The sequence below is a fragment of the Microcaecilia unicolor genome, chromosome 5, assembly GCF_901765095.1.
Source record: "Microcaecilia unicolor chromosome 5, aMicUni1.1, whole genome shotgun sequence".
Classification (NCBI taxonomy): Eukaryota; Metazoa; Chordata; class Amphibia; order Gymnophiona; family Siphonopidae; genus Microcaecilia; species Microcaecilia unicolor.
Window position 1 is genome coordinate 337,043,147 of NC_044035.1, and position 22,691 is coordinate 337,065,837.

Here is a 22,691-nt window from a genome sequence, read left to right on the forward strand (position 1 = left end):
AGTCAGCCACTATTGAAGAGATCTGCAAGGCTGCGACGTGGTCATCTGTCCACACATTCACATCTCATTACTGCCTCCAGCAGGATACCCGACGCGATAGTCGGTTCGGGCAGTCGGTGCTGCAGAATCTGTTTGGGGTGTAATCCAACTCCACCCTCCAGGACCCGAATTTATTCTGGTCAGGCTGCACTCTCAGTTAGTTGTTCTTCGTAGGTCAATTTCTGTTGTTTCCTCGCCGTTGCGAGGTTCCATTGACCTGGGTTCTTGTTTTGAGTGAGCCTGAGAGCTAGGGATACCCCAGTCGTGAGAACAAGCAGCCTGCTTGTCCTCGGAGAAAGGGTATGATACATACCTGTAGCAGTTGTTCTCCGAGGACAGCAGGCTGATTGTTCTCACCTACCCTCCCTCCTCCCCTTTGGAGTTGTGTTTTATACTTTATTGCTTGTCATTCAACTGGCGGGAGCGGTCGCGCACGGGCGGGAAGACGGCCGCGCATGCGCGGTGGGCGTGCCCTGCGTGCCGACCGTCCCGCGAAGCTTTTTCCGGTTGGTGGGGGCTGCCGCGGACGTCAACCCAGTCGTGAGAACAATCAGCCTGCTGTCCTCGGAGAACAACTGCTACAGGTATGTATCATACCCTTGAGGATTGGGTGGAATGTCAGCCTTGCTTATATGAGGTTGACTGTCCAGACAGTAGGGAGTTGCATTTGTTGGTGTGTGTTCAGTTGAGTAGAGTGTTCTAGAAAATTTAGGGTTAAATTCTCAGAGCTTGCTGAAACTTAGGTACTGATATGATGTGTTAGGCGCACAAATGATATTCTATAAACCACACGTAAAACTGTCTGATATGCCCCCAAACTGTCCATGCCCCCTTAAATCCACACCCCCATTAAGTTGCACTTTATAGAATTTGCACAGCTTCTAGAAATGACAGTTACACATGGAACTGCTAATTGGTGCCAATTAAGGTGAGTTATAGCCAATAATTGGCTGTTACTTTAATTCAATAATTGGCTGTTAATTGAAGTTAAGCACGCAACTGTCCTTATTCTAGAACTTAGGGATGCAAATATGCACACTAGTTGGAAATTTGAGTGTTCAAGTTTATTGAATTAGGGGGTTATTGGGGGGAGGGACCAAGATGGCAGATGCGCAGGATGTCTGCCTGTGAGCTCTGAGCTGAAGGCATTGTTTGGGCTACCTACCACCTTCTTTCTGGACCTATATGGGGAAAAGGAAGGTGAATAATTGGGGGATTAATCTTCCAACCTTTGTTGGAGCATTGGCAGCGGGTCAGAGCATGCTAGATTGCTTTGGCATCTGGTCAGCAGGAGAACTTTGTGACATCTCAGCGGAGTCCATGGCTATGGTAGTGTCAGTGGACCACAACGAGGAGGAAGTTTCATTAACTCTCTGCAAAGAGCGGCCCCGCCAAGACCCAGAAGTGCCACGCACAATATGGGCACTCTGGATTCAGGAGAGTGGTCTCTGGTGAGTTTTGGAGGACTCACAGTTTCCTCCACAAGTGTAACAGGTATGAACCTGGGTCCACATGTCTAAAGTGCACTGTACCCACCAGTAGACTACTCCAGGGACCTGCATTCTGAGCTATTGGACCTGAGTATAATGTCTGAGGCTGACATACAGGCTGGCAAGTAATGTTTTAAATCACATTTTTTGCAGGTGGGAGGGGGTTAGTGACCACTGAGGGAGTAAGAAGAGGTAATCCCTGATTCCCTCCAGTGGTCATCTGGTCATTTAGGGCACCTTTTTGTGTCATATTCGTTATAAAAACAGGTCTAGCATTTTAGTCTTGGACGGTTTTGTTTTGTTCCATTATGGCTGCAAAATGTCCAAGTGTTAGGAACATCCAGATCCCGCCCTAACACACCCCTGATACGCCCCCTTGTGATTTGAACGCACTTCTGACGGACTTCATTAAATAAACGTCTAAAATTGGTTTTGAAAATACCAATTTGGACGTTATGCAGATTTATGCCACTTTTTGGACGTTTTTCTCTTTTGAAAATGAGCTCCATAATCTGGCAGCTGGGGAAAATCCCAGGAGACGCTTGACTGACCAGGGAGCAGGCAAGTTGCTGCCTTAGGTTTTCCCTCCGGGTAGGATGTGTTGGAGATTAAAAAGATAAAAGGGACACAAGAGAAACTGGAATTAAGAGGATTGTAAAACTGATCAGTGCACAGGAATTCCCCAATGAAAAGAAGAGTGATAGTTATTACGATTGATTTGGATGTTGAATGTTCCTATTTGAAGTTTCAATTGCAAAAATCCAGAGGTGGCCGGTTCAAATCCCGCTGCTGCTCCTTGTGATCTTGGGCAAGTCACTTAACCCTCCATTGCCTCAACTTAAATTGTGAGCCCTCCTGGGACAGAGAAATATCCAGAGTACCTGAATGTAACTCACCTTGAGCTACTACTAAAATAGGTGTGAGCAAAATCTAAATAAATAAATAAAGATTCTAGAATTCTAAAAGAATAACAAGATTCCATGTAGAATTTCAAAGTGTAGCAACATTCCATGTAGAATCCCAAAGAGTAACAAGATTCTTTGGGGTGAAGGAGTGGCCTAGTGGTTAGAGCACCACTCTTGCAATCCAGAAGTGGCCGGCTCAAATCCTACTGCTGCTCCTTGTGATCTTGAGCAAGTCACTTAACCCTCCATTGCCTCAGGTACAAACACTTAGATTGTGAGCCCTCCTGGGACAGAGAAATATCCAGAGTACCTGAATGTAACTCACCTTGAGCTACTACTGAAAAAGGTGTGAGCAAAATCTAAATAAATAAATAAAAAAAAGTTCAAGAGTTTGGGGAAAAAAAACTCCTCTGGAGTGAGAATGGATTCTTTCTGGGACTGTGTTGTGAACCGGGTGATGGCTTGAAACCCCATGGCCTACTAGGATTCCGCCCAGCCCTGGCCTGCGCCCAGCTCAGAAAGAGACTATCTTTTGTATGCCGTGGTCTGGGTGCCTGACCCGAGCAGCTTGGCCGGCATCCAGCAATGTCTGGAGGAGACCAGGGTTACAATTAGTTTAAGTGTCCTTGCAAATGTAGATGGACCATGCTGCCTCTCTGTTTCCTGTAGGTTAAAAATTGATGATTACAAAAGGGTTATAACCTTGGTAAAATGCCATCAGTGTTCTTATGTTTAAAAGATAAATGTAAACAAAGCCAAAATGAGTTCTGGCAGAGTCTAATGTTTTTAAGTATACCCATGGCATGGCTGAACACAAATCAAAGTAACTAGTTGATGTTTTTTAATTGGGTCTGACAGAGTCATTAAACACCAGCTGTTTGTTTCTTTTCTTTCCTTCTTTTCAAGTAGTAAAGGGTGTCTTCGGGAAATCTACGGACACAAAGGTGGTGGTGGGGTTGGGGTTCTTTTATGCATCTTATCCTTTTTCTTATCCTTGTTCATAACTCAATAGTATTTAATAAATGTAACCATAGGCATTGGTTTCATGACATAATACATCATTATATTCCAAGTCTCCAGCCATTTCACTGCTATATTTCAGATCAAAAAGGGTTATCAAATATGCATTTAAAGGTACATATTCAAACCACATTTTGAAAGGCTTACCTTTGTTGTGGGAGAAAGCTACACGCATATATTAAAGTTTCAAAAATAAGGTTACTTTGAGTGCCTTTGCACATATCCTCCCGGATTCTATAAACGGCAACTAAAGTTGTGCGCGCAAATCAGCATGCGTAGCCAATTTGCGCGCACACAACTTAATTGCTTAACAAGTTAATCATCGCTGATAATTGGCCACTAACAAGCAATTATCGGCACTAATTAGAATTTATGGGTGCAACTCTCTAAGCGTATTCTGTAAAGTGGTGCTCGTAAATTCTAATACGTGGATCTCAAAAGGGGATGTGGCAATGGGAGGGGCATGGGTAGGTCGTGGGCATTCCTAATAATTACATGCACTGTTATTGAATATGCCCGATCAGTGCCTAAGGGGCCCTTTTACTAAGCTGCGTAGGTGCCTACACGTGCACAACGTGCACCAATTCGGAACTACTGCCTGTTAATTTCATTTTTTATGCGCGTCCAGTACGCATGCCAGAAAATATATTTTATTTTCTGTTGAGCAGCGCTAACCAGGTGGTAATCAACATCGTATGTGCCCTGACGATTACCGCCTGGAAAATGCTAAGTGAATGGGTGGTGGTAAGGTCTCAGGTCCAAATTGGATACGCGCCAATTTTCATTTTGCCGTACGTTGATATTCGGCCCTCAAAAAAGGCCTTTTTTGCAGGCATGTTGAAAAATGGACCTGTGCGCATCCAATACACGTGTCTACAATAGCGCAGGCCATTTTTTGCACCCCTAAGTAAAAGGACCCCTAAATTAGGCATGGGCATTTACACCAGGTTTTAGTTGGCATAAATGACTGCACCTAAATTTTAGTCGTCGGGTTGGCCTCATGGCATACTCTATAACCTGCGCCTAACTATAGACAAAGTTTATAGAATAACGCTAAGCACGTTTTTTTTTCGGTATCGATTTTTTTGGTTCCATATATAGAATTCACCCCATAGGGGGAAATTCTATAAAGGTCATCAACAGTTAGGTGCAAATATGCAGCTCATTAAGCACTAATTTATATTGGCATCTGGGAGCCCAGATTATGTTGAAGAAAATGAGTGTAAATTGGCATTTATGCACCTTCATTTAGGTGTGCCCATCTGCGCCGTGTCAATAGCAGGCATATATGTGCCCATGTAAATGTGGCACCTTAGCACATACCTCACAGTATGCTCTATGTTCCATGCATAAATGTGGAACTCTTCTGTGCACACCTCCTTATACTTGTATGTTAAGTGATTTGCATGCTATAGTTATAGAATACCACCCAATTAGCGCCCTATGATAACATGATCAACGGACAGGCAGAGTTACATAAGTACATAAGTACATAAGTAGTGCCATACTGGGAAAGACCAAAGGTCCATCTAGCCCAGCATCCTGTCACCGACAGTGGCCAATCCAGGTCAAGGGCACCTGGCACGCTCCCCAAACGTAAAAACATTCCAGACAAGTTATACCTAAAAATGCGGAATTTTTCCAAGTCCATTTAATAGCGGTCTATGGACTTGTCCTTTAGGAATCTATCTAACCCCTTTTTAAACTCCGTCAAGCTAACCGCCCGTACCACGTTCTCCGGCAATGAATTCCAGAGTCTAATTACACGTTGGGTGAAGAAAAATTTTCTCGGATTCGTTTTAAATTTACCACACTGTAGCTTCAACTCATGCCCTCTAGTCCTAGTATTTTTGGATAGCGTGAACAGTCGCTTCACATCCACCCGATCCATTCCACTCATTATTTTATACACTTCTATCATATCTCCCCTCAGCCGTCTCTTCTCCAAGCTGAAAAGCCCTAGCCTTCTCAGCCTCTCTTCATAGGAAAGTCGTCCCATCCCCACTATCATTTTCGTCGCCCTTCGCTGTACCTTTTCCAATTCTACTATATCTTTTTTGAGATACGGAGACCAGTACTGAACACAATACTCCAGGTGCGGTCGCACCATGGAGCGATACAACGGCATTATAACATCCGCACACCTGGACTCCATACCCTTCCTAATAACACCCAACATTCTATTCGCTTTCCTAGCCGCAGCAGCACACTGAGCAGAAGGTTTCAGCGTATCATCGACGACGACACCCAGATCCCTTTCTTGATCCGTAACTCCTAACGTGGAACCTTGCAAGACGTAGCTATAATTCGGGTTCCTCTTACCCACATGCATCACTTTGCACTTGTCAACATTGAACTTCATCTGCCACTTGCACGCCCATTCTCCCAGTCTCGCAAGGTCCTCCTGTAATCGTTCACATTCCTCCTGCGACTTGACGACCCTGAATAATTTTGTGTCATCGGCGAATTTAATTACCTCACTAGTTATTCCCATCTCTAGGTCATTTATAAATACATTAAAAAGCAACGGACCCAGCACAGACCCCTGCGGGACCCCACTAACTACCCTCCTCCACTGAGAATACTGGCCACGCAATCCTACTCTCTGCTTCCTATCTTTCAACCAGTTCTTAATCCATAATAATACCCTACCTCCGATTCCATGACTCTGCAATTTCTTCAGGAGTCTTTCGTGCGGCACTTTGTCAAACGCCTTCTGAAAATCCAGATATACAATATCAACCGGCTCCCCATTGTCCACATGTTTGCTTACCCCCTCAAAAAAATGCATTAGATTGGTGAGGCAAGACTTCCCTTCACTAAATCCGTGCTGACTTTGTCTCATCAGTCCATGTTTTTGTATATGCTCTGCAATTTTATTCTTAATAATAGCCTCCACCATCTTGCCCGGCACCGACGTCAGACTCACCGGTCTATAATTTCCCGGATCTCCTCTGGAACCTTTCTTAAAAATCGGAGTAACATTGGCTACCCTCCAGTCTTCCGGTATTACACTCGATTTTAGGGACAGATTGCATATTTCTAACAGTAGCTCCGCAAGTTCATTTTTTAGTTCTATTAATACTCTGGGATGAATACCATCAGGTCCCGGTGATTTACTACTCTTCAGCTTGCTGAACTGACCCATTACATCCTCCAAGGTTACAGAGAATTTGTTTAGTTTCTCCGACTCCCCCGCTTCAAATATTCTTTCCGGCACCGGTGTCCCCCCCAAATCCTCCTCGGTGAAGACCGAAGCAAAGAATTCATTTAATTTCTCCGCTACGGCTTTGTCCTCCTTGATCGCCCCTTTAACACCATTTTCGTCCAGCGGCCCAACCGACTCTTTGGCCGGTTTCCTGCTTTTAATGTATCTAAAAAAGTTTTTACTATGTATTTTTGCTTCCAACGCTAATTTCTTCTCAAAGTCCTTTTTTGCCCTCCTTATCTCCGCTTTGCATTTGGCTTGGCATTCCTTATGATCTGTCCTGTTACTTTCAGTTGGTTCTCTTCTCCACTTTCTGAAGGATTGTTTTTTGGCTCTAATGATTTCCTTTATCTTACTGTTTAGCCACGCCGGCTGACGTTTAGTCTTTTTTCCCTTTTTTCTAATACGTGGAATATATTTGTCCTGAACCTCCAGGATGGTGTTTTTAAACAGCATCCACGCCTGATGCAAGTTTTTTACTCTGCGAGCTGCTCCTTTCAGTCTTTTTTTCACCATTTTTCTCATTTTGTCGTAATCACCTTTTCTATAGTTCAGTATAAAGTGGAAAGAAAACTTTATTGGTGGACAATAATTAAAGCAAGACAGTCTGTTCTTTTCACAGGCTCACTTTCGCCTTGGTAACCATTACTTCCTTCTCTTTTAATGTTTCTAGCTTCTTCAATACAGGTCCAGTTACTCATAGATCCAGGCCTGGCTCTAACTAGGACACTCAAGACCTGGGTCTTCACAAATAAGTAAAGGCACTCTTTTACCTTTGCAGTCTTCTGTTCCTTCCCATGCAGTCCCTGGACAAACCTTTGAGCTAGGATCACTCCCTACTTTCCTGGGACTCTCCCCCATGGGTAAAGCAGCCCAGTCATATTTTAGGGAAGGTTTCTCCAGGAGATCTCTACTCTCGGGACCTTTCTCTTTTTCTTGGAGACCTCTCTATCGAGGTCTTGCTCCTCATTCCTGGAGACCTCTGTATTGGGGCCTTTCTGTCTCTTGCCTTCTCTCTCAAGGGCATTTAACCACATCCTGGCCTGAGCCCTACCCCTCTGACGCAGCCTTGAACATGGCAGGTGTAACACTACCTGTCGTAAGGTGTCTAACCTTTAGTATTAGAGAGGTAGTGTTCTTAGAGACATTACCATAGAATGTTATTGAATGGACGAGGGAATACAGTATTTCTAGGATGGGCGGGACAAATTGCTTGTTCTTTTGGCTGCTGTCGGTGACAGGGTGCTGGGCTCGATGGACCCTTGGTCTGTTCCAGCATGGCGATGCTTAGGTACTTGTGTACCTGCTGCTATACCACTCATTCCTCCACAGCCCTATTAGCACTCAGGCATATAAACTGTAACAGTCTCATCAGTGCTAGTGTTCCATAACTTGAATGCTCAACTGGCACCCAACTTTAAGCGACCTGTTATAGAATGAGGTGGATAAGCCTAAATGTAGTCAATCTAAATAGTCAAGAGGGCATTGTCTTCTGATGGGCGCTGAAGGAAGTACAGGGAGGTAAAATTTCTAGTTGTAATAAACGACTGCTTCTTGGAGCAACTGGTCCAGGAACCAACAAGAGGGGGAGCCATTTTGGATCTGGTCCTTGGTGGCGTGCAGGGCATAGTGCGGGAGGTGGCAGTGTTGGGTCCCCTGGGAAACAGTGATCATAACATGATCACATTTGAGCTACTATCTGAGATGAACCCACAAAGGAAATCTACTGTAGCTGCCTTTAATTTTCGAAAGGGTGACTATAATAAAATGAGTAAAATGGTTAAAAAGAAACTAAAAGGATCGGCTGCAAAGGTTAGGACACTAAATCACGCATGGACATGATTCAAAAATACCATTTTGGAAGCCCTTTCCAGATGTATTCCACATATTTGCAAAGGTGGAGAGAAGAGAAAATGACAGCCATAATGGTTAAAATGTGAAGTAAAAGAGGTTATTAAAGCCAAAAGATTGTCCTTCAAAGAATGGAAAAGGATCCAAATGAAGAAAATAAGAAGCAACTTAAGCACTGGCAAGTCAGATGCAAAGCATTAATAAAGAAGGCTAAAAGAGAATATGAAGAGAAACTTGCTGCAGAGGCTAAAACTCAGAGTAACAACTTTTTCAGGTACATCAGAAGCAGAAAGCCTGCGAAGGAATTCATGGGACTGTTAGATCACAAAGGAGCAAGGGGACAATCAGGGAGGACAAGGACATAGCGGAGAAACTGAATGAATTCTTTGCTTCTGTCTTTATGGAAGGAGATATAAGAGAACTGCCTGTACTGGAAATGGTTCTCAAGGGTGATGATGTGGAGGAACTGAAAGAAATCTCGGTGAACCTGGAAGATGTACTGAGCCAAATTGACAAATTAAAGAGTAGTAAATCACCTGGATTGGATGGCATACATCCAAGGGTACTCAAAAAACTTAAGCATGAAATTGCTGATCTGCTCTTAGTAATATGTAACCTGTTGATAAAATCGTCCATAGTACCTGAAGATTGGAGGGTGGCCAATGTGATGCCACATTTTAAAAAGGATTCTAGGGGTGATCCAGAAAATTAGAGACTGGTAAGCCTGACGTCAGTGCCAGGCAAAATACTGGAAGCTATTATAGAGAATAAAATTACAGAACATGTAGACAAAAGTGGTTTAATGGGACAGAGTCAGCATGGATTCAGCAAAGGGAAGTCTTGCCTCACCGGTTTGCTTCATTTCTTTGAAGGCGTGAATAAACAAATGGATAAGGGTGAACCGGTTGATGTAGTGTATCTAGAGTTTCAGAAAACATTTGATAAAGTTCTTCATGAGAGACTCCTGAGAAAATTAAAGAGTCATGGGATAGATGGCAAGGTTCTGCTGTGGATTAAGAATTGGTTATTGGACAGAAAACAGAGGGTAGAGTTAAATGGTCATTTCTCTCAATGGAGGAGAGAGAACAGTGAAGGGATCTGTATTGGGACCAGTGCTGTTTAATATATTTATAAATGATATGGAAATCGGAACAACGAGTGAGTGATTAAATTTGTATATGATACAAACCTATTCAAAGTGGTTAAACACGAGCTGTGAAATATTGCAGGAAGACCTTCGGAAATTGGAAGGCTGGGCATCCAAATGGCAGATGAAATTTAATGTGGACAAATCAAGGTGATGCACATTGGAAACAATAATCCAAATCATAGTTACCTTATGCTAAGGTCCACCTTGGGGTTAGCACTTAAGAAAAAGATCTTGGTGTCATTGTAGATAATACGCTGAATTCTTCTGTTCAGTGTGCGGCAACAGCCAAAAAAGCAAACAGGATGCTAGGAATTATTAGGAAAGCGATGATGAATAAGATTGAAAATACTATAATGCCTTTGTATCACTCCATTGTGCGACCGCAACTTGAGTATTGCATTCAGTTCTGGTTGCCGTATCTCAAAAAAGATGTAGTGGAATTAGAAAAGGCTCAAAGAAAAGTAACTAAAATGATAAAGGGGATGGAACTCCTCTTGTATGAGGAAAAGCTAAAGAGGTTAGGGCTCTTCTGCTTGGAAAAGAGACGGATGAGGGGAAATATGATTGATGTCTACAGAATCCTAAGTGGTGTACAATGAGTAGAAGCAAATTGATCTTTTACTTGTTCCAAAAGTACAAAGACTAGGGGACACTTGAGGAAGTTACATGGAAATACTTTTAAATCAAATAAGAGGAAATATATTTTCCCAGGGGACCCAACACCACTCTCTGGAACTCTTTGCCAGAGGATGTAGTAGCAGCGGTTAGCGTATCTGGATTTAACAAAAGTTTGGACAAATTCCTGGAAGAAAAGTCCATAGTCTGTTGTTAAGGCAGACATGGGGAGCAACTGCTTTCCCTGGGATTTGTAGTATGGAGTGTCCACGATTTGGGTTTCTGCCAGGTACTTGTGACTTGGCTTGGCCACTGTTTGGAAAACAGGATACTGGGCTAGATGGACCATTGGTCTGACCCAGTATGGCTATCTTGTGTTATGTTCTATTACTACTACCACTCTATAGTACTAGCAGATGTACGCAGCACTGTACACAAACAGATAAGAGACTGTCTCATTGAAGATGACATAGCACTTTATGTATGTGTCATATCTGAAATCCTGCAGAAGTACATAGTACCTTGCGGAAATGCTGTCCTGTTTATCTCAGAAAAATCTGTTTTCAAGTGTACATATTCATGAATGCTGTTCTGTATGTAAATATAAAAGTAATAATTTGGAAAATAACTTTTCAACCATTAGAACCATATACTATCTCTCTTCTTTTTATATAGGTTAGATACGTACTTTTTTTCCATTTGTGTCCATCATTTTTGTCTTTAGTGTAAACGTTTTGCAGTTGATAGGAAGACCTATGAAACATTGCATGAATGATAATGTTTTGTGGAGAGACTGCGTGGGAAGGTTCATCAATGGTTTATTATTGAGAGGCCGCGCACGCTCCTATGCACACCCAACGTGCGCCAAATTGGAGTTCCCGCCCAGTTATCGCGTGGCCCTTGCGGTCATTTCAATTTTGGTGCGCGTCTGCTATGTGCGTCTGAAAAATATGTTGTATTTTCTAACGGGTGGCAGCTACATACGTCAAATTCCAACAAAATTCCACCCTTACCGCTAGGTCAATGGCTTGCGGTATGGTCTCAGACCCTAAATGGACGCACTGCAATTTTCATTTTGCTGCACTTCCATTTTCATCATCAAAAATAAAAAAGCAAAGCATTTTTTGTAGGTGCGCTAAAAAATAATTCTGCATGCGCCCAAAACACGCGTCTGCGCTACCACAGGCTATTTTTTAGCGCACCTTAGTAAACGGACCCCTTAGTTCTTATTTGTGTCTTATTTGTGCTACTCAGCTCTTACTTGATATTTTGTTTATCGCCTTGTAAACCATGCCTGTTGTTTTTTTTTTGTTATTGTAAGCCACATTGAACTGAAGTATGTTTGGGATAATGTGGGGTATAATTGTCAAAATAAATATAAATGCAATTTACTGGATGGCTTGTTTTGTTTTGTGTTAGATTCTCAGGTATCAAAGATGCATCAGGAAAACTTGATTTCAACTTGCTTTCCCCATTGAAACGGGATTACTGGAGCATGCTGGCATACAACCGTTCCAAACTCTGTAATATCCTCTTCTCCAATGAGCTGAACCGTCGTCTGTCTCCTCACGGGGTCACATCAAATGCAGTGCATCCTGGAAATATGATGTATTCGTCTCTTCATCGAAGTTGGTGGGTGTATACCGTGCTGTTCACCTTAGCTCGGCCTTTCACCAAATCCATGGTGAGTGACCTGAGATATTTTACACTTCTTTAGTTCAAGATTGGTGTACACAAATTCAGAAGTTCATGTTTAAATTGCTCATGTAGAAGCATAGGTTTATTTCAAAGCTGTAGCTGTGTCAGGAGGGATATTAAAGTATAGGACATATGAGGAGGACTCATATGGAACTGTCAAAAAAAGTCTTATGTTAATTTCAGCTGATCCAAAATATGGCAGGTAGATCATTGTATGTTGTTGGAGGTGGGAGAGAGCAGCACCTCCCTTGATGTGTTTACATTGGCTCCCTGTACAGTTTAGGATTTGGTCTTTAACTTCCTTCATGGCATGGGCGTTGAACTTATTGACAAGCATTTTTTGGTTTTAGTTTGAAGCGCAGTGCACCCCAGGTCTGGAATTTCTTACCCTCTGAATTGAGGCAAATAATAATCTTTTAACTTTTTGTAAATATTTGAAAACCTGGCTCTTTGAGCAGCTTTCTCCTTATACTTATGGTCTTCAAGATTTCTTCTTCTGTAGCTGTTTATTGAGAAACATTTGTCTTAGAATTTTGGTTTTATCTATAGTGTAAATGATTTTATTGTTGTGTTTTGATTTATTTAATTGTGCCAAAAATTTAAATGGGTGTATGGTCTGGTGTTTTTTTTTATGGTCATTGCTATTGCTTTGAAATCAGGTTTTGTGTAATCTGCTGAGAGCTTGCAAAGGTTAAGTGGAATATAAATGTGTTTTTTTAAATTAAATTCATGGGTAAATCTTCTTAATGGTAATTATTAAATGATGACATGCTTCATTTTAATGTATTTGATGTTAATGATGGCTGCTTTTCACTTATAGTATTTAACCATGTACATCTGTAACCTGTATCTTTTGGGGCATTTAATTTGTGTTTGAGAAATATGTAAACGATCATAATTAGATGATGGCTGTGCAGTTTAAGTTCTTTGTAAACTTTATTATTATATCTATTATAAGAATAATTAAATTGTGTTGATCTGTCTGAACTTTTGAAAACATATGGATGGTTATCAGAAGAAAGGACTGCTTTTATCAGTGGGATAATCCCTTGGGAAGTCAGGCCCTTTAGGTCCTAATGAACCTTTATCATGTATTTGGCAGCACAAAAGGTACAGGGAGGCCAGTTGCACTGTGGATCGAATGGCTTCAGCCAGTTGATACCTCTTTTAGGGGCCCTTTTTTCTAAACTGCGGTAAAAGAGACCCTGCGCTAACGGTGGCAGCTGTTTTTGCCGCACACTTAGGCCCTTTTTACCGCAGTGGGTAAAAAGCAGCGGCGTAGCCAAGGGTGGGCCTGGGTGGGACCAGGCCCACCCACTTTGGGCTCAGGCCCACCCAGTAGCAGCACACCTGTGAAGTGGTTGGCAGGGATCTCCAAGCTCCACCAGCTGAAAACTCCCAACAACTGTCCCTCCTGCATACCTTGTAAATAGCAGATCTTCGCCTGCAGTGAGCAGCAACTGATAACATTTACTGCTCGCACGGGCCCCACAGCCTTTCCTCTGATGTATTCCCGCCTATGCGGAAACAGGAAGTTGCATCAGAGGGAAAGCTGTGGGGCCAACATGAGCAGTGTATATTAGTCGCTGCTCGCTGCCGGTGAAAATCTGATATTTAAAAGGTATGCAGGGGAGGAGGGGTGTTTGAGAGACAATATGGCATGCAGGTGAGAGAGGGAGAGACCAAATCACTTGTGAGACAAGGCGGAGTTCTGCCTGCCCATCTTGGACCCAGGCCCACCCAAAATTGGGTGTCTGGCTACGCCCCTGGTAAAAAGACCAAAAATAAGAAATGGCCACATGTTAAGATTGCACTTATCCCGTGGCCATGCGGGGTAGGGGGGTGGGGAACACTTACAGCCAAACCATTGAGGCGGCAGTAAAGGCTCCTGCCCTAACCTGGTGGTAAGCGTCCTGTGCACAGCGCTGCCCGATTACTGCCTGGTAAACCCCCTACGGAACTATTTTTCAAATATTTCCACTAGCGCTGGGGATGGAACTACCACCATCTGACACATTGGGCTGGCGGTAGTTCCAGATTGCCGCTCAGTAAGCCCGCGACGGGCTTCCCGCTGCTTTGTAAAAGGGCCCCATAGGAAAATGAGCTGCATTCGAAGTCTTTCTTGAAGAATCATTTTTACAAAGCATCATATTTATAGTTGGATGTTTAGGTTTAATCCAGGCTTTAGTATTTTGAGAAAATGTGCTGTCTCTATAATGACAGGCTTATCTTCCTAAGTGTATTGTAAATTATTTTTTTTTTAAAAGAAAGCAGCATGTTCCCACGTACATTCACTCATATGGTACACTTTATAGTTGTAGTTATTATAAGTGAACATATCCAGTCGCTTTTCCTTTCTTTTGGATCATTGAAAACCATATATAAAATCAGTATTTTCCCTTTCAAAAATGAAACCAGTCTGTTTGAAGTAAACCTGTTCATTGTAAGTCTTATATTGTAGCAATATAAATAGGTCATGGTGGGAAGTGGTGTACAGATTCAATATATTATATGATAATATGTTTATGTTTATTATTTATTTGGTATACCACCTTTTCTACATATTAAACAAGGCGGTTTACATAGTAAAATAACATAAAACCCATTTAAAATATAAAAACAATAAAGACAAAACACACACACAAAAATCACACTTTTCCTCCGCTGCCACTCACCCCTCAAGGGCCCCTATGCCTCCCTGCCATCAGGAATGGTTGCGGTGAACTGATGGGGGTTTAAGCCCTCCCTAAATCTAAGATAGGATTCTTCCACTTGTAAGGTAGAAGGAAGAGAGTTCCAGGGAATTAAAGTATTAACTTTCGATAGTTTTTAAAAAAATCCTCAGAGGTCCATGTTCAAAAAAATGTGTTTGACTAGCTTTATAAGCTAGCCAGACAAATCTTTGAAGTTTAAATTGCACACCCCTGACCAAAAAAGCAAATTTTATCAGAACAAATTATCTCTTGCACACAGTTAACCCACATAAAAAAGTGACACATGAGATGTTTTTATGGTGTAGCTGCGTTTTATCCGATATGTGTTGATATTGGGTGTTCGTTGAAGAAATTTAGGCGGATAAGTCTGAAGATACTCATATATTCAGCAACAGACTTACTGTATCCAGATAAATCCTGCTGAATGTCTGGGAAATCCTATCTGCTCAATAGCTCTTTGAATATGAGGCTTTTAATAATTTTGTGATGATATTTGAGCGTTCAATGATGCATTGTTTAATGAATGTTAGCCTGGTTAATATAGCTTTTCGACAGTAGTACTGTATATCAAGTCTTTAAATCTGGAGGTTGAACTCCAGTATCACATGCTTACGAAAGGCTTTCTGAGAGGTAAATAATATTGTTGGCAGATGGGGGGGGGGGGGGGGGGAGAATATCATGTGTGAGCCTAGCAAGAGGCAGTCATCTAAAATTTCGAAACTTGCTACAGTGAGAAATGCCTTGAGTTGGTTAAAGTTTTGAAACTATTGGATTCTGTTTCCTGTCGCACTGCATGGCCAGCCATTGTGCTAGTATTTTAACAGATGTTTTTGCTTCCTTTTTAATGGATGGAAGTAAACTGCTGGTTCTGTTGCAGAATTATAAATTATGAAATTTGGCTAACCAAAGGTAGCTCATTTCTTTCTTGAATAAGTTAATGCAAAGAGTTTTGAGGAGTAAAAATTTGAACAAACTCGGGAAGAAAAGGGCATGCCAGAAAATGTACTCATTGAAATGAGAATTTGAGAATTAAATAGGTGAGCGGTTTAATAAACATAAAATAATATTTTATTAAGGGGCCTTTTTTTCCTAAAGAGCATTAGATTTTACAGTTACTGTGGCTTAATGCAAGAAATGACCATGCGAGGGTGGCAACTTTTGAGGATGTTTCCAGCATTTTGTTTTACAGGTCCCAAATTAAAATACCAAGTAGCATGCAGTACCAGCTCACCAACGTTTACTCTGACATTTGTAAACCGCTTTGATTCCTGTTTTGAAAGGCGGTAACGTAGTAAATGTCGACAGATAAATACCTGCACGGTCCATCCAGTCTGCCTGACAAGGTGGCCGGAGTTGAATCTGGCACTCTGCATGGCAGGGGCGTAGCTACGTGGGGCCACGGGGGCATGGGCCCCCACAGATTACACCCTGGCCCCCTCTATATTTGACCCCGCCCCGCCGCATCAGGTACTTTGTTTGCTGGTGGGGGTCCCCAAATCCCGCAGCAGAAGAGTCTTCTTCAGCGCCGGTCAACTCCAGCGCCTTCGTTGTGTGATCATCTGTTTCTGATGCCTTACGTCCTGCACCATGCATGTAGCCCCGTGCAGGACGTAAGATGTCAGAAACAGATGATCACACAACGAAGGCGCCGGAGTCGACCGGCGCTGAAGAAGACCCTTCGGCTGGCGGGGATTGGGGACCCCCGCCAGAAAACAAGGTACCTGATGAGGTGGCGGGGGGGGGGGGGGTTGCTGTTGCGGTGGGGGGGGAGGCAGCTAAACAGTGCCCCCCCCACCTTGGGCTCTGGCCCCCCCTCCCGCTGAAGTCTGGCTACGCCCCTGCTGCACAGTTTTCACTTCTTCATGATTTATCACTGCCATAATTATTCTCTGTCTCTCCCTGCCAATTCTGGGGCACAGATCATAGAAGTCTGCCCTACACAGGTCCTACTTCCCAACTACTGGGGTTTCTGTCGAAGCCCACTCCAGCCTTGATCCTGATCTGTATTTTGCCATTTATGGGACCCAGACCATAGTCTCCTCAGCATCGGGCTTAACTTCTCAACCTCTGAAGCTGCTGTCAAAACTCACACTAATTACTACTACTACTACTACCGTCTGTCCAGAGCCAGTGATGGGAGGCGGGACCGGTGGTTGGGAGGCGGGAAGTACTGCTGGGCAGACTTGTACGGTCTGTGCCCTGAATAAGGCAGGTACAAATCAAGGTAAGGTATACACATATGAGTTTGTCTTGTTGGGCAGACTGGATGGACCGTGCAGGTCTTTTTCTGCCGTCATCTACTATGTTACTACTATTTAGCATTTCTATAGCGCTACAAGGCGTACGCAGCGCTGCACAAACATAGAAGAAAGACAGTCCCTGCTCAAAGAGCTTAAAGACTTCGGCAGGAGGGAGGTCCAGAGCCCGAGGTGAGGGGGCACATTTTGCTTTTCCACACGGAATTTTCAGACACCATATATAGAATCTAGCCCAATGTGCTTAACATACTTTAGTAAAAGTGCCCCTAAATGAATTTAGCATTTTAACACTTTTTGAAAGGTAACCTACAAAAGAATTTTCCAGCTCCTGTGATATACGTGTTATTTGAGTAGTTATGTGATTTGTTTCTAGATTCTTTTGTGCTATTTGTTATGTGAATTTTCGAGCTCCTGGGATATATGTGTTATTTGAGTTATTATGTGATTTCTGTTTGGATTGTTTTATATCATTTGTTATGTGGATTTTGAGTTTATATGTGTGAATTTGTTCCTCATATTGAACAGTGGATAGGTGGGTGTAAAATACTTGTAAATAATTGCATAATGTTCTAATGGAAATAGCTGTGAAGCATAGAAAGGCATGCAATCATGTAAAATTAACAACTCCTAACATACATTCTCCCTGGGGTTGATGATGTTACATTAAAAGATGCTCTTTCAAATGTCTGATTTTCCCCCACTTACATCTCCCCTCCCTTGGTGTGTGTGTTGGGGGGTTGGGGAAGAGAATTGGTTATTTGATAAAGAGATTGGGGTGAATGACAATCTAGGTTATTGGATATTGGAAAAAGTTACTGTGATGGCAGGTGAATTCAAGGGGGGGGGGGGAGATTGGGTATTTCAGTAAAGAATTTTGAAGAAGGGGTGGTTCAAGAGGGATCAGATATTCAAAATGGCATTGTGGAATGACATTGCCATTTTTTTTAATGTGCAGTATTTATTGCTGCAATAACACACATGGTTCATTTTCCTGCTGTAGAATAGCAGACAAGTATGCTGTTCTACCATGGGTTGGTAAATATGTCGCTAGACTATCACAACATTCTGTGCTCTGCCCAAATTGTTATCGCAGAGCCTTTGCAGGCCACCTTCATGGAGTGGAGGAGTAGCCTAGTGGTTAGCGCAGTGGACTTTGATCCTGGGGAACTGAGTTCGATTCCCGCTGCAGCTCCTTGTGACTCTGGGCAAATCACTTAACCCTCTATTGCCCCTGGTACAAAATAAGTACCTGAATATATGTAAACCGCTTTGAATGTAGTTGCAAAAACTTCAGAAAGGTGGTATATCAAGTCCTGTTTCCCTTTCCCTATTTGAGATTCTACATGGAATGTTGCTACTATTGGAGATTCTAGATGGAATGTTGCTACTATTGAGATTCTGTTGCTACTATTTGAGATTCTACATAGAATGTTGCTATTCCACTAGCAACATTCCATGTAGAAGCCTGCCCTTGCAGATTAGCAACGCCACCGCACAGGCTTCTGTTTCTGTGAGTCTGACGTCCTGCACGTACGTGCAGGACATCAGACTCACAGAAACAGAAGCCTGCGCGGCCGCATTGCTGATCTGCAAGGGCAGGCTTTTACATGGAATATTGCTAGTGGAGGAGTAGCCTAGAGGTTAGTGCAGTGGACTTTGATCCTGGGGAACTGAGTTCAATTCCCACTGCAGCTCCTTGTGACCCTGGGCAAGTCCCTTAACCCTCCGTTGCCCCTGGTACAAAATAAGCACCTGAATATATATAGACCACTTTGAATGTAGTTGCAAAAACCTCAGAAAGGCGGTATACCAAGTCCCATTACCCTTTCTCATTTGAAAATGAGCTTGCAGGTACCTTGTAAAGGAGGCCCTGCGGCCATTGTAATTATCATCTTATTTAGTTATATGTCACATACATAAAATTACAACTCCTTTATATGATATTATGCTTTACCTTATATTGCACATGCAAAATTTGACTGTAATACAGTGCATGTTGTTGAGTGATGTGAAAATATCTTCCAGCTATAGGTTCAGCAGTGTTGTCTTGTTTAAGGTCTGGGGCTGAGAATCTGCATAATAATCTCAATATAGCTAACATATTCTTCATATTTCCAGATGTCGAACGATCATTTTCTCAACCTTACTTACAGTTTGGAAGGGGAGGGGGGCGAAAAAGTGCAGCTGTATCTTGTGACTTTTTTTTTTTTTTAAGTTTGCAGCTTGTACCTGGAGAAATCTAATGACAATTTCTTAACTGTTCAAATGAAAATAAAACGACACATTATTATGCATCTCCAGTTGTCCGAGATCATCTCCATTTCTTAGCAGCTCTGGAAGCCTTTGTATAACAAGAGTCAGGAGATTCATTGTTTACTCATTTACTTTCAAAAATAAGAGGAAAGGGGAGGATGATGCGATCACTATACAACCTTGCATCTGTTATCAACCGACTGGGCAAACGCCTCTGACGGTACTATGTAAGCCACATTGAGCCTGCAAATAGGTGGGAAAATGTGGGGTACAAATGCTACAAATAAATAAATAAAATTTAGCTCATACTTTTTCCACTAGCTGTTCAAGGTGAGTGATGTTCAGGTACAGTATTTTCCAGTCCCTGGGGGGCTCACGATCTTAGAGCCCCTTTTTCCAAGCTGTGGCAAAAGGGGGCCAGCATTCTTGGCTGCTGGAGGGTGCAGAGAGCAGCTGTGCGCCTGTCGGCTCCACTGGCTCCCTGCTCCCTCTGCCCCGGAACAGGAATTCCGGGGCAGAGTGAGCAGGGAACCAGCGAAGCCGACAGGCGCGCGGTTGCTCTCTGCACCCTCCAGCAGCGTGCACCCGGGGCGGACCGCCCCCCACTGCCCCGCCCTTCCTACGCCACTGTTTATTTCTTTCTTCTTCCCGATTCCCCTCTTCTGTAAGATACATAGAGACACCTAACTGCATACCCGTTCATCACAGGCCTTGTTCTGAAGCACTATAGCAGTTCTTAGGAGTTAAATTGGAGACCTATGGATGAATGAGGGGGCCTTAGAGGGGCTCCTTGTTTTGGGGGGTCTAGGAGAGGGGGCAGCCCTTGGTAGGGTGGGTGACTGTGTTAATCATGAACAGAACATCCGGGTGGTGGGCACTGGCTAGGAGGAGCACAACTATTGGGGGGGGGGTACGGCAAGGAGGAGTCTAGGCCATGTAATGTCAGCTGCATGAGAGCCCCTGGGAGCAATCTGTTGCACAATAAGGGGAGTTGTTTCTATGTATGAGGTGCTTTTACCCAGGGGTGATCTGGGAGTGAATGGCAATAATATAAGAGTAAGCTCCAGGACTGCCATATCACTCCAGATCAACCAAGCCGACAGATGTAGTCTTATTATATGCAAAAAATTATAATTCTGATTGTCCCATGCATTTCCTTTAAATAAAACTGCAACTCCATGCAGGCAGTAAGACAAAACTGGACTAGATTCATAGGAGCCGGCTCTGTGGGTGCTGAGCTCCCCCATATTCAGCAAGATCCTTCACTCGTGTCTAGGGAGAGGCAGTTTGTATTGTGTCTGGCACATCCCATCGTTTTCAAATATTGGAACCTATGAGTCAAGCTGTTCGGGCAACCTCATGAGTGCAATAATGATAATACCAGATTGGCATGTTGAAATAGTTTTGTGTATGATTTTGTGACAGACTTTTCACTGCTGCTGGGCTGAAACGTGCCTGCGCTTTGTAGACACAATAACCACTTTTGTGATTTTTACCAACCTCATCTATGTAAAGGGTCAACTTGGGATAAGTTCATAGGATTCTAGGGGAGAGGAGATGAGATGGCATGGATGGGCAGACTGGATAGGCCATATGGTCTTTATCTGCCTACATTTTTTATGTTTCTATAAGAGCAGTGACCAGCACGTGTCCAGATTAACCTCAGATATTGAGTATCCGGGCCTAATTCGACTGGCAGTGCTCAGTGCTTAAAAAAACGTTGATGACCACAGCTGAATTGGAAGATGACAGACCTTTATATATATATATATATCAGGGGCGTAGCCAGACTTTGGCGGGAGAGGGGGGCATATTTTAGCCCCCCACCCCCGACGGCGCCGACCCCCCCCCCGCCATTGCCGACTTTGCCCCCCCCCCCCCGCCGCCAACCTTCTCGACCCCCCTCCCACCGTCGCCTACCTTTGCTGGCGGGGGACCCCAACCCCCCGCCAGCCGTGGTCCTCTTCTTCTCACAAAATGCTTCCTTCTGTTTCTGACGCCCTTCATGTACAGCGTGCAGGGACATCAGAAACAAAAGGAAGCCTTTTGCGAGAAGAAGAGGACCTCGGCTGGCGGGGGTTGGGGTCCCCTGCCAGCAAAGGCAGGCGACGGCGGGTTGACAGTGGGAGGGGAGGTTGGGCGGGTCGTCAGCAGGGGGGCCCAGAGCCAAATCTACGGGGGCCCAGTCCCCCCCTGGCCCCACATAGCTATGCCACTGATATATATATTTTTTGTTTGTTTGTTTGTTTCTGTTCATTATTAACACAATCACAGGTATTTTTTTTAGCTGTAGAAAAGCTGATCTCTCAGTGTTTCTAGTTAGACAGATAAACATGCAAATAAGTGGATGCCCTATTCTTTCTGAGAATTGTTTCAAGTATTTGACATATTGGTGTTTTTCTTATTATAAAATATTGAGGTTTCTTCAGTGGATTAATTTCATAGCAGAACAACACTTTAAGGGCCCTGTTTACTAAGGCACGTTAGCATTTTTATCACGCCAACAATTAGCGCACACGCTAACCATGCAGGCGCCTATAGGGATATTATAGATGCGTACATGGTTAACACAAGTACATGATTAACGCGCGTTAAAGACGCTAACGTGCCTATAACGCGGCTTAGTAAACCGGGCCCTAAAAAATAAATTGTTAAAAGCAAGAAGCACTTCTTTGGGGATAATCGTGCTTGCCCTAGACATCTTCAGATACACATTTTCTCTCTCATTTTAAACCTTTTTGCCAGTCAGTTCCCTCTGACGGGACGCTGTTTAATCATTTACAGTTTGGAAAAAAAATCAGATATTCCTCAAGAAGCCAAAGAAGTCTAACAGAATGTATCATGTTTGTTCAGCTGGATATCTTATTTATTTGAAGAACTTAGTACAGCCTCATAGACACAGAGCAAACAGAGGCAGTTTGTAAGTAACTTGAGCTAGACAGCAATCCTAAAAACCTATTTATGGTGTCCAAAGAAAACATTGTGTATCAAATGCTGAAGGCTTCCACTTTCTGGTCACCGCTTCTTTCCATGTCCCCGTTACTTCCTCCAGCAACACCAAAGCCCACATTTCTTGCCTTATTCTCTCATGACTCGATCCCAACAACATCCAGGTCATCAGCTGCATCACTTCCTGTAGATTTCATAGACACCAGTGGTTTGCAGTGGTGAGGGAGAGGCATCCCAGTTCATGGTAGCATCCAGCTCATCTGGCCATAAAAGACACGGAGGCTACATGGGGATTCCATGGGTCCCCAAAGTACCAGCTTCGAGGCAACACCTTTAGATATAATTAAAAGCTGTAAAATTACAAATATCTATCTATATTTAAATAGAACAGCTTGTTTTTTATATTAGTATTGATAAATAGGCCTGTTTGCAGGGGCGAAATAATTTGGCAGCTGGGATATTTCTGCTACGTTCATATGTGTTTGACTTTCCCTACAACCTATAAGGCCAAAGGTGTAGGAGACAAGATGGCGTCTCTGTA

The 22,691-nt window shown here is 43.2% G+C and overlaps 1 protein-coding gene across 1 annotated transcript in view; it reads left to right on the top strand.

The window, feature by feature from the left end:
• Positions 1-22,691, top strand: part of WWOX (WW domain containing oxidoreductase) — a 1,373,934-nt gene that overhangs the window by 448,492 nt on the left and 902,751 nt on the right. Inside the window, exon 8 of the mRNA XM_030204500.1 lies at positions 11,698-11,962. Coding sequence (XP_030060360.1) covers positions 11,698-11,962 — 265 coding nt within the window. The remainder of the gene's footprint in view (positions 1-11,697; positions 11,963-22,691) is intronic.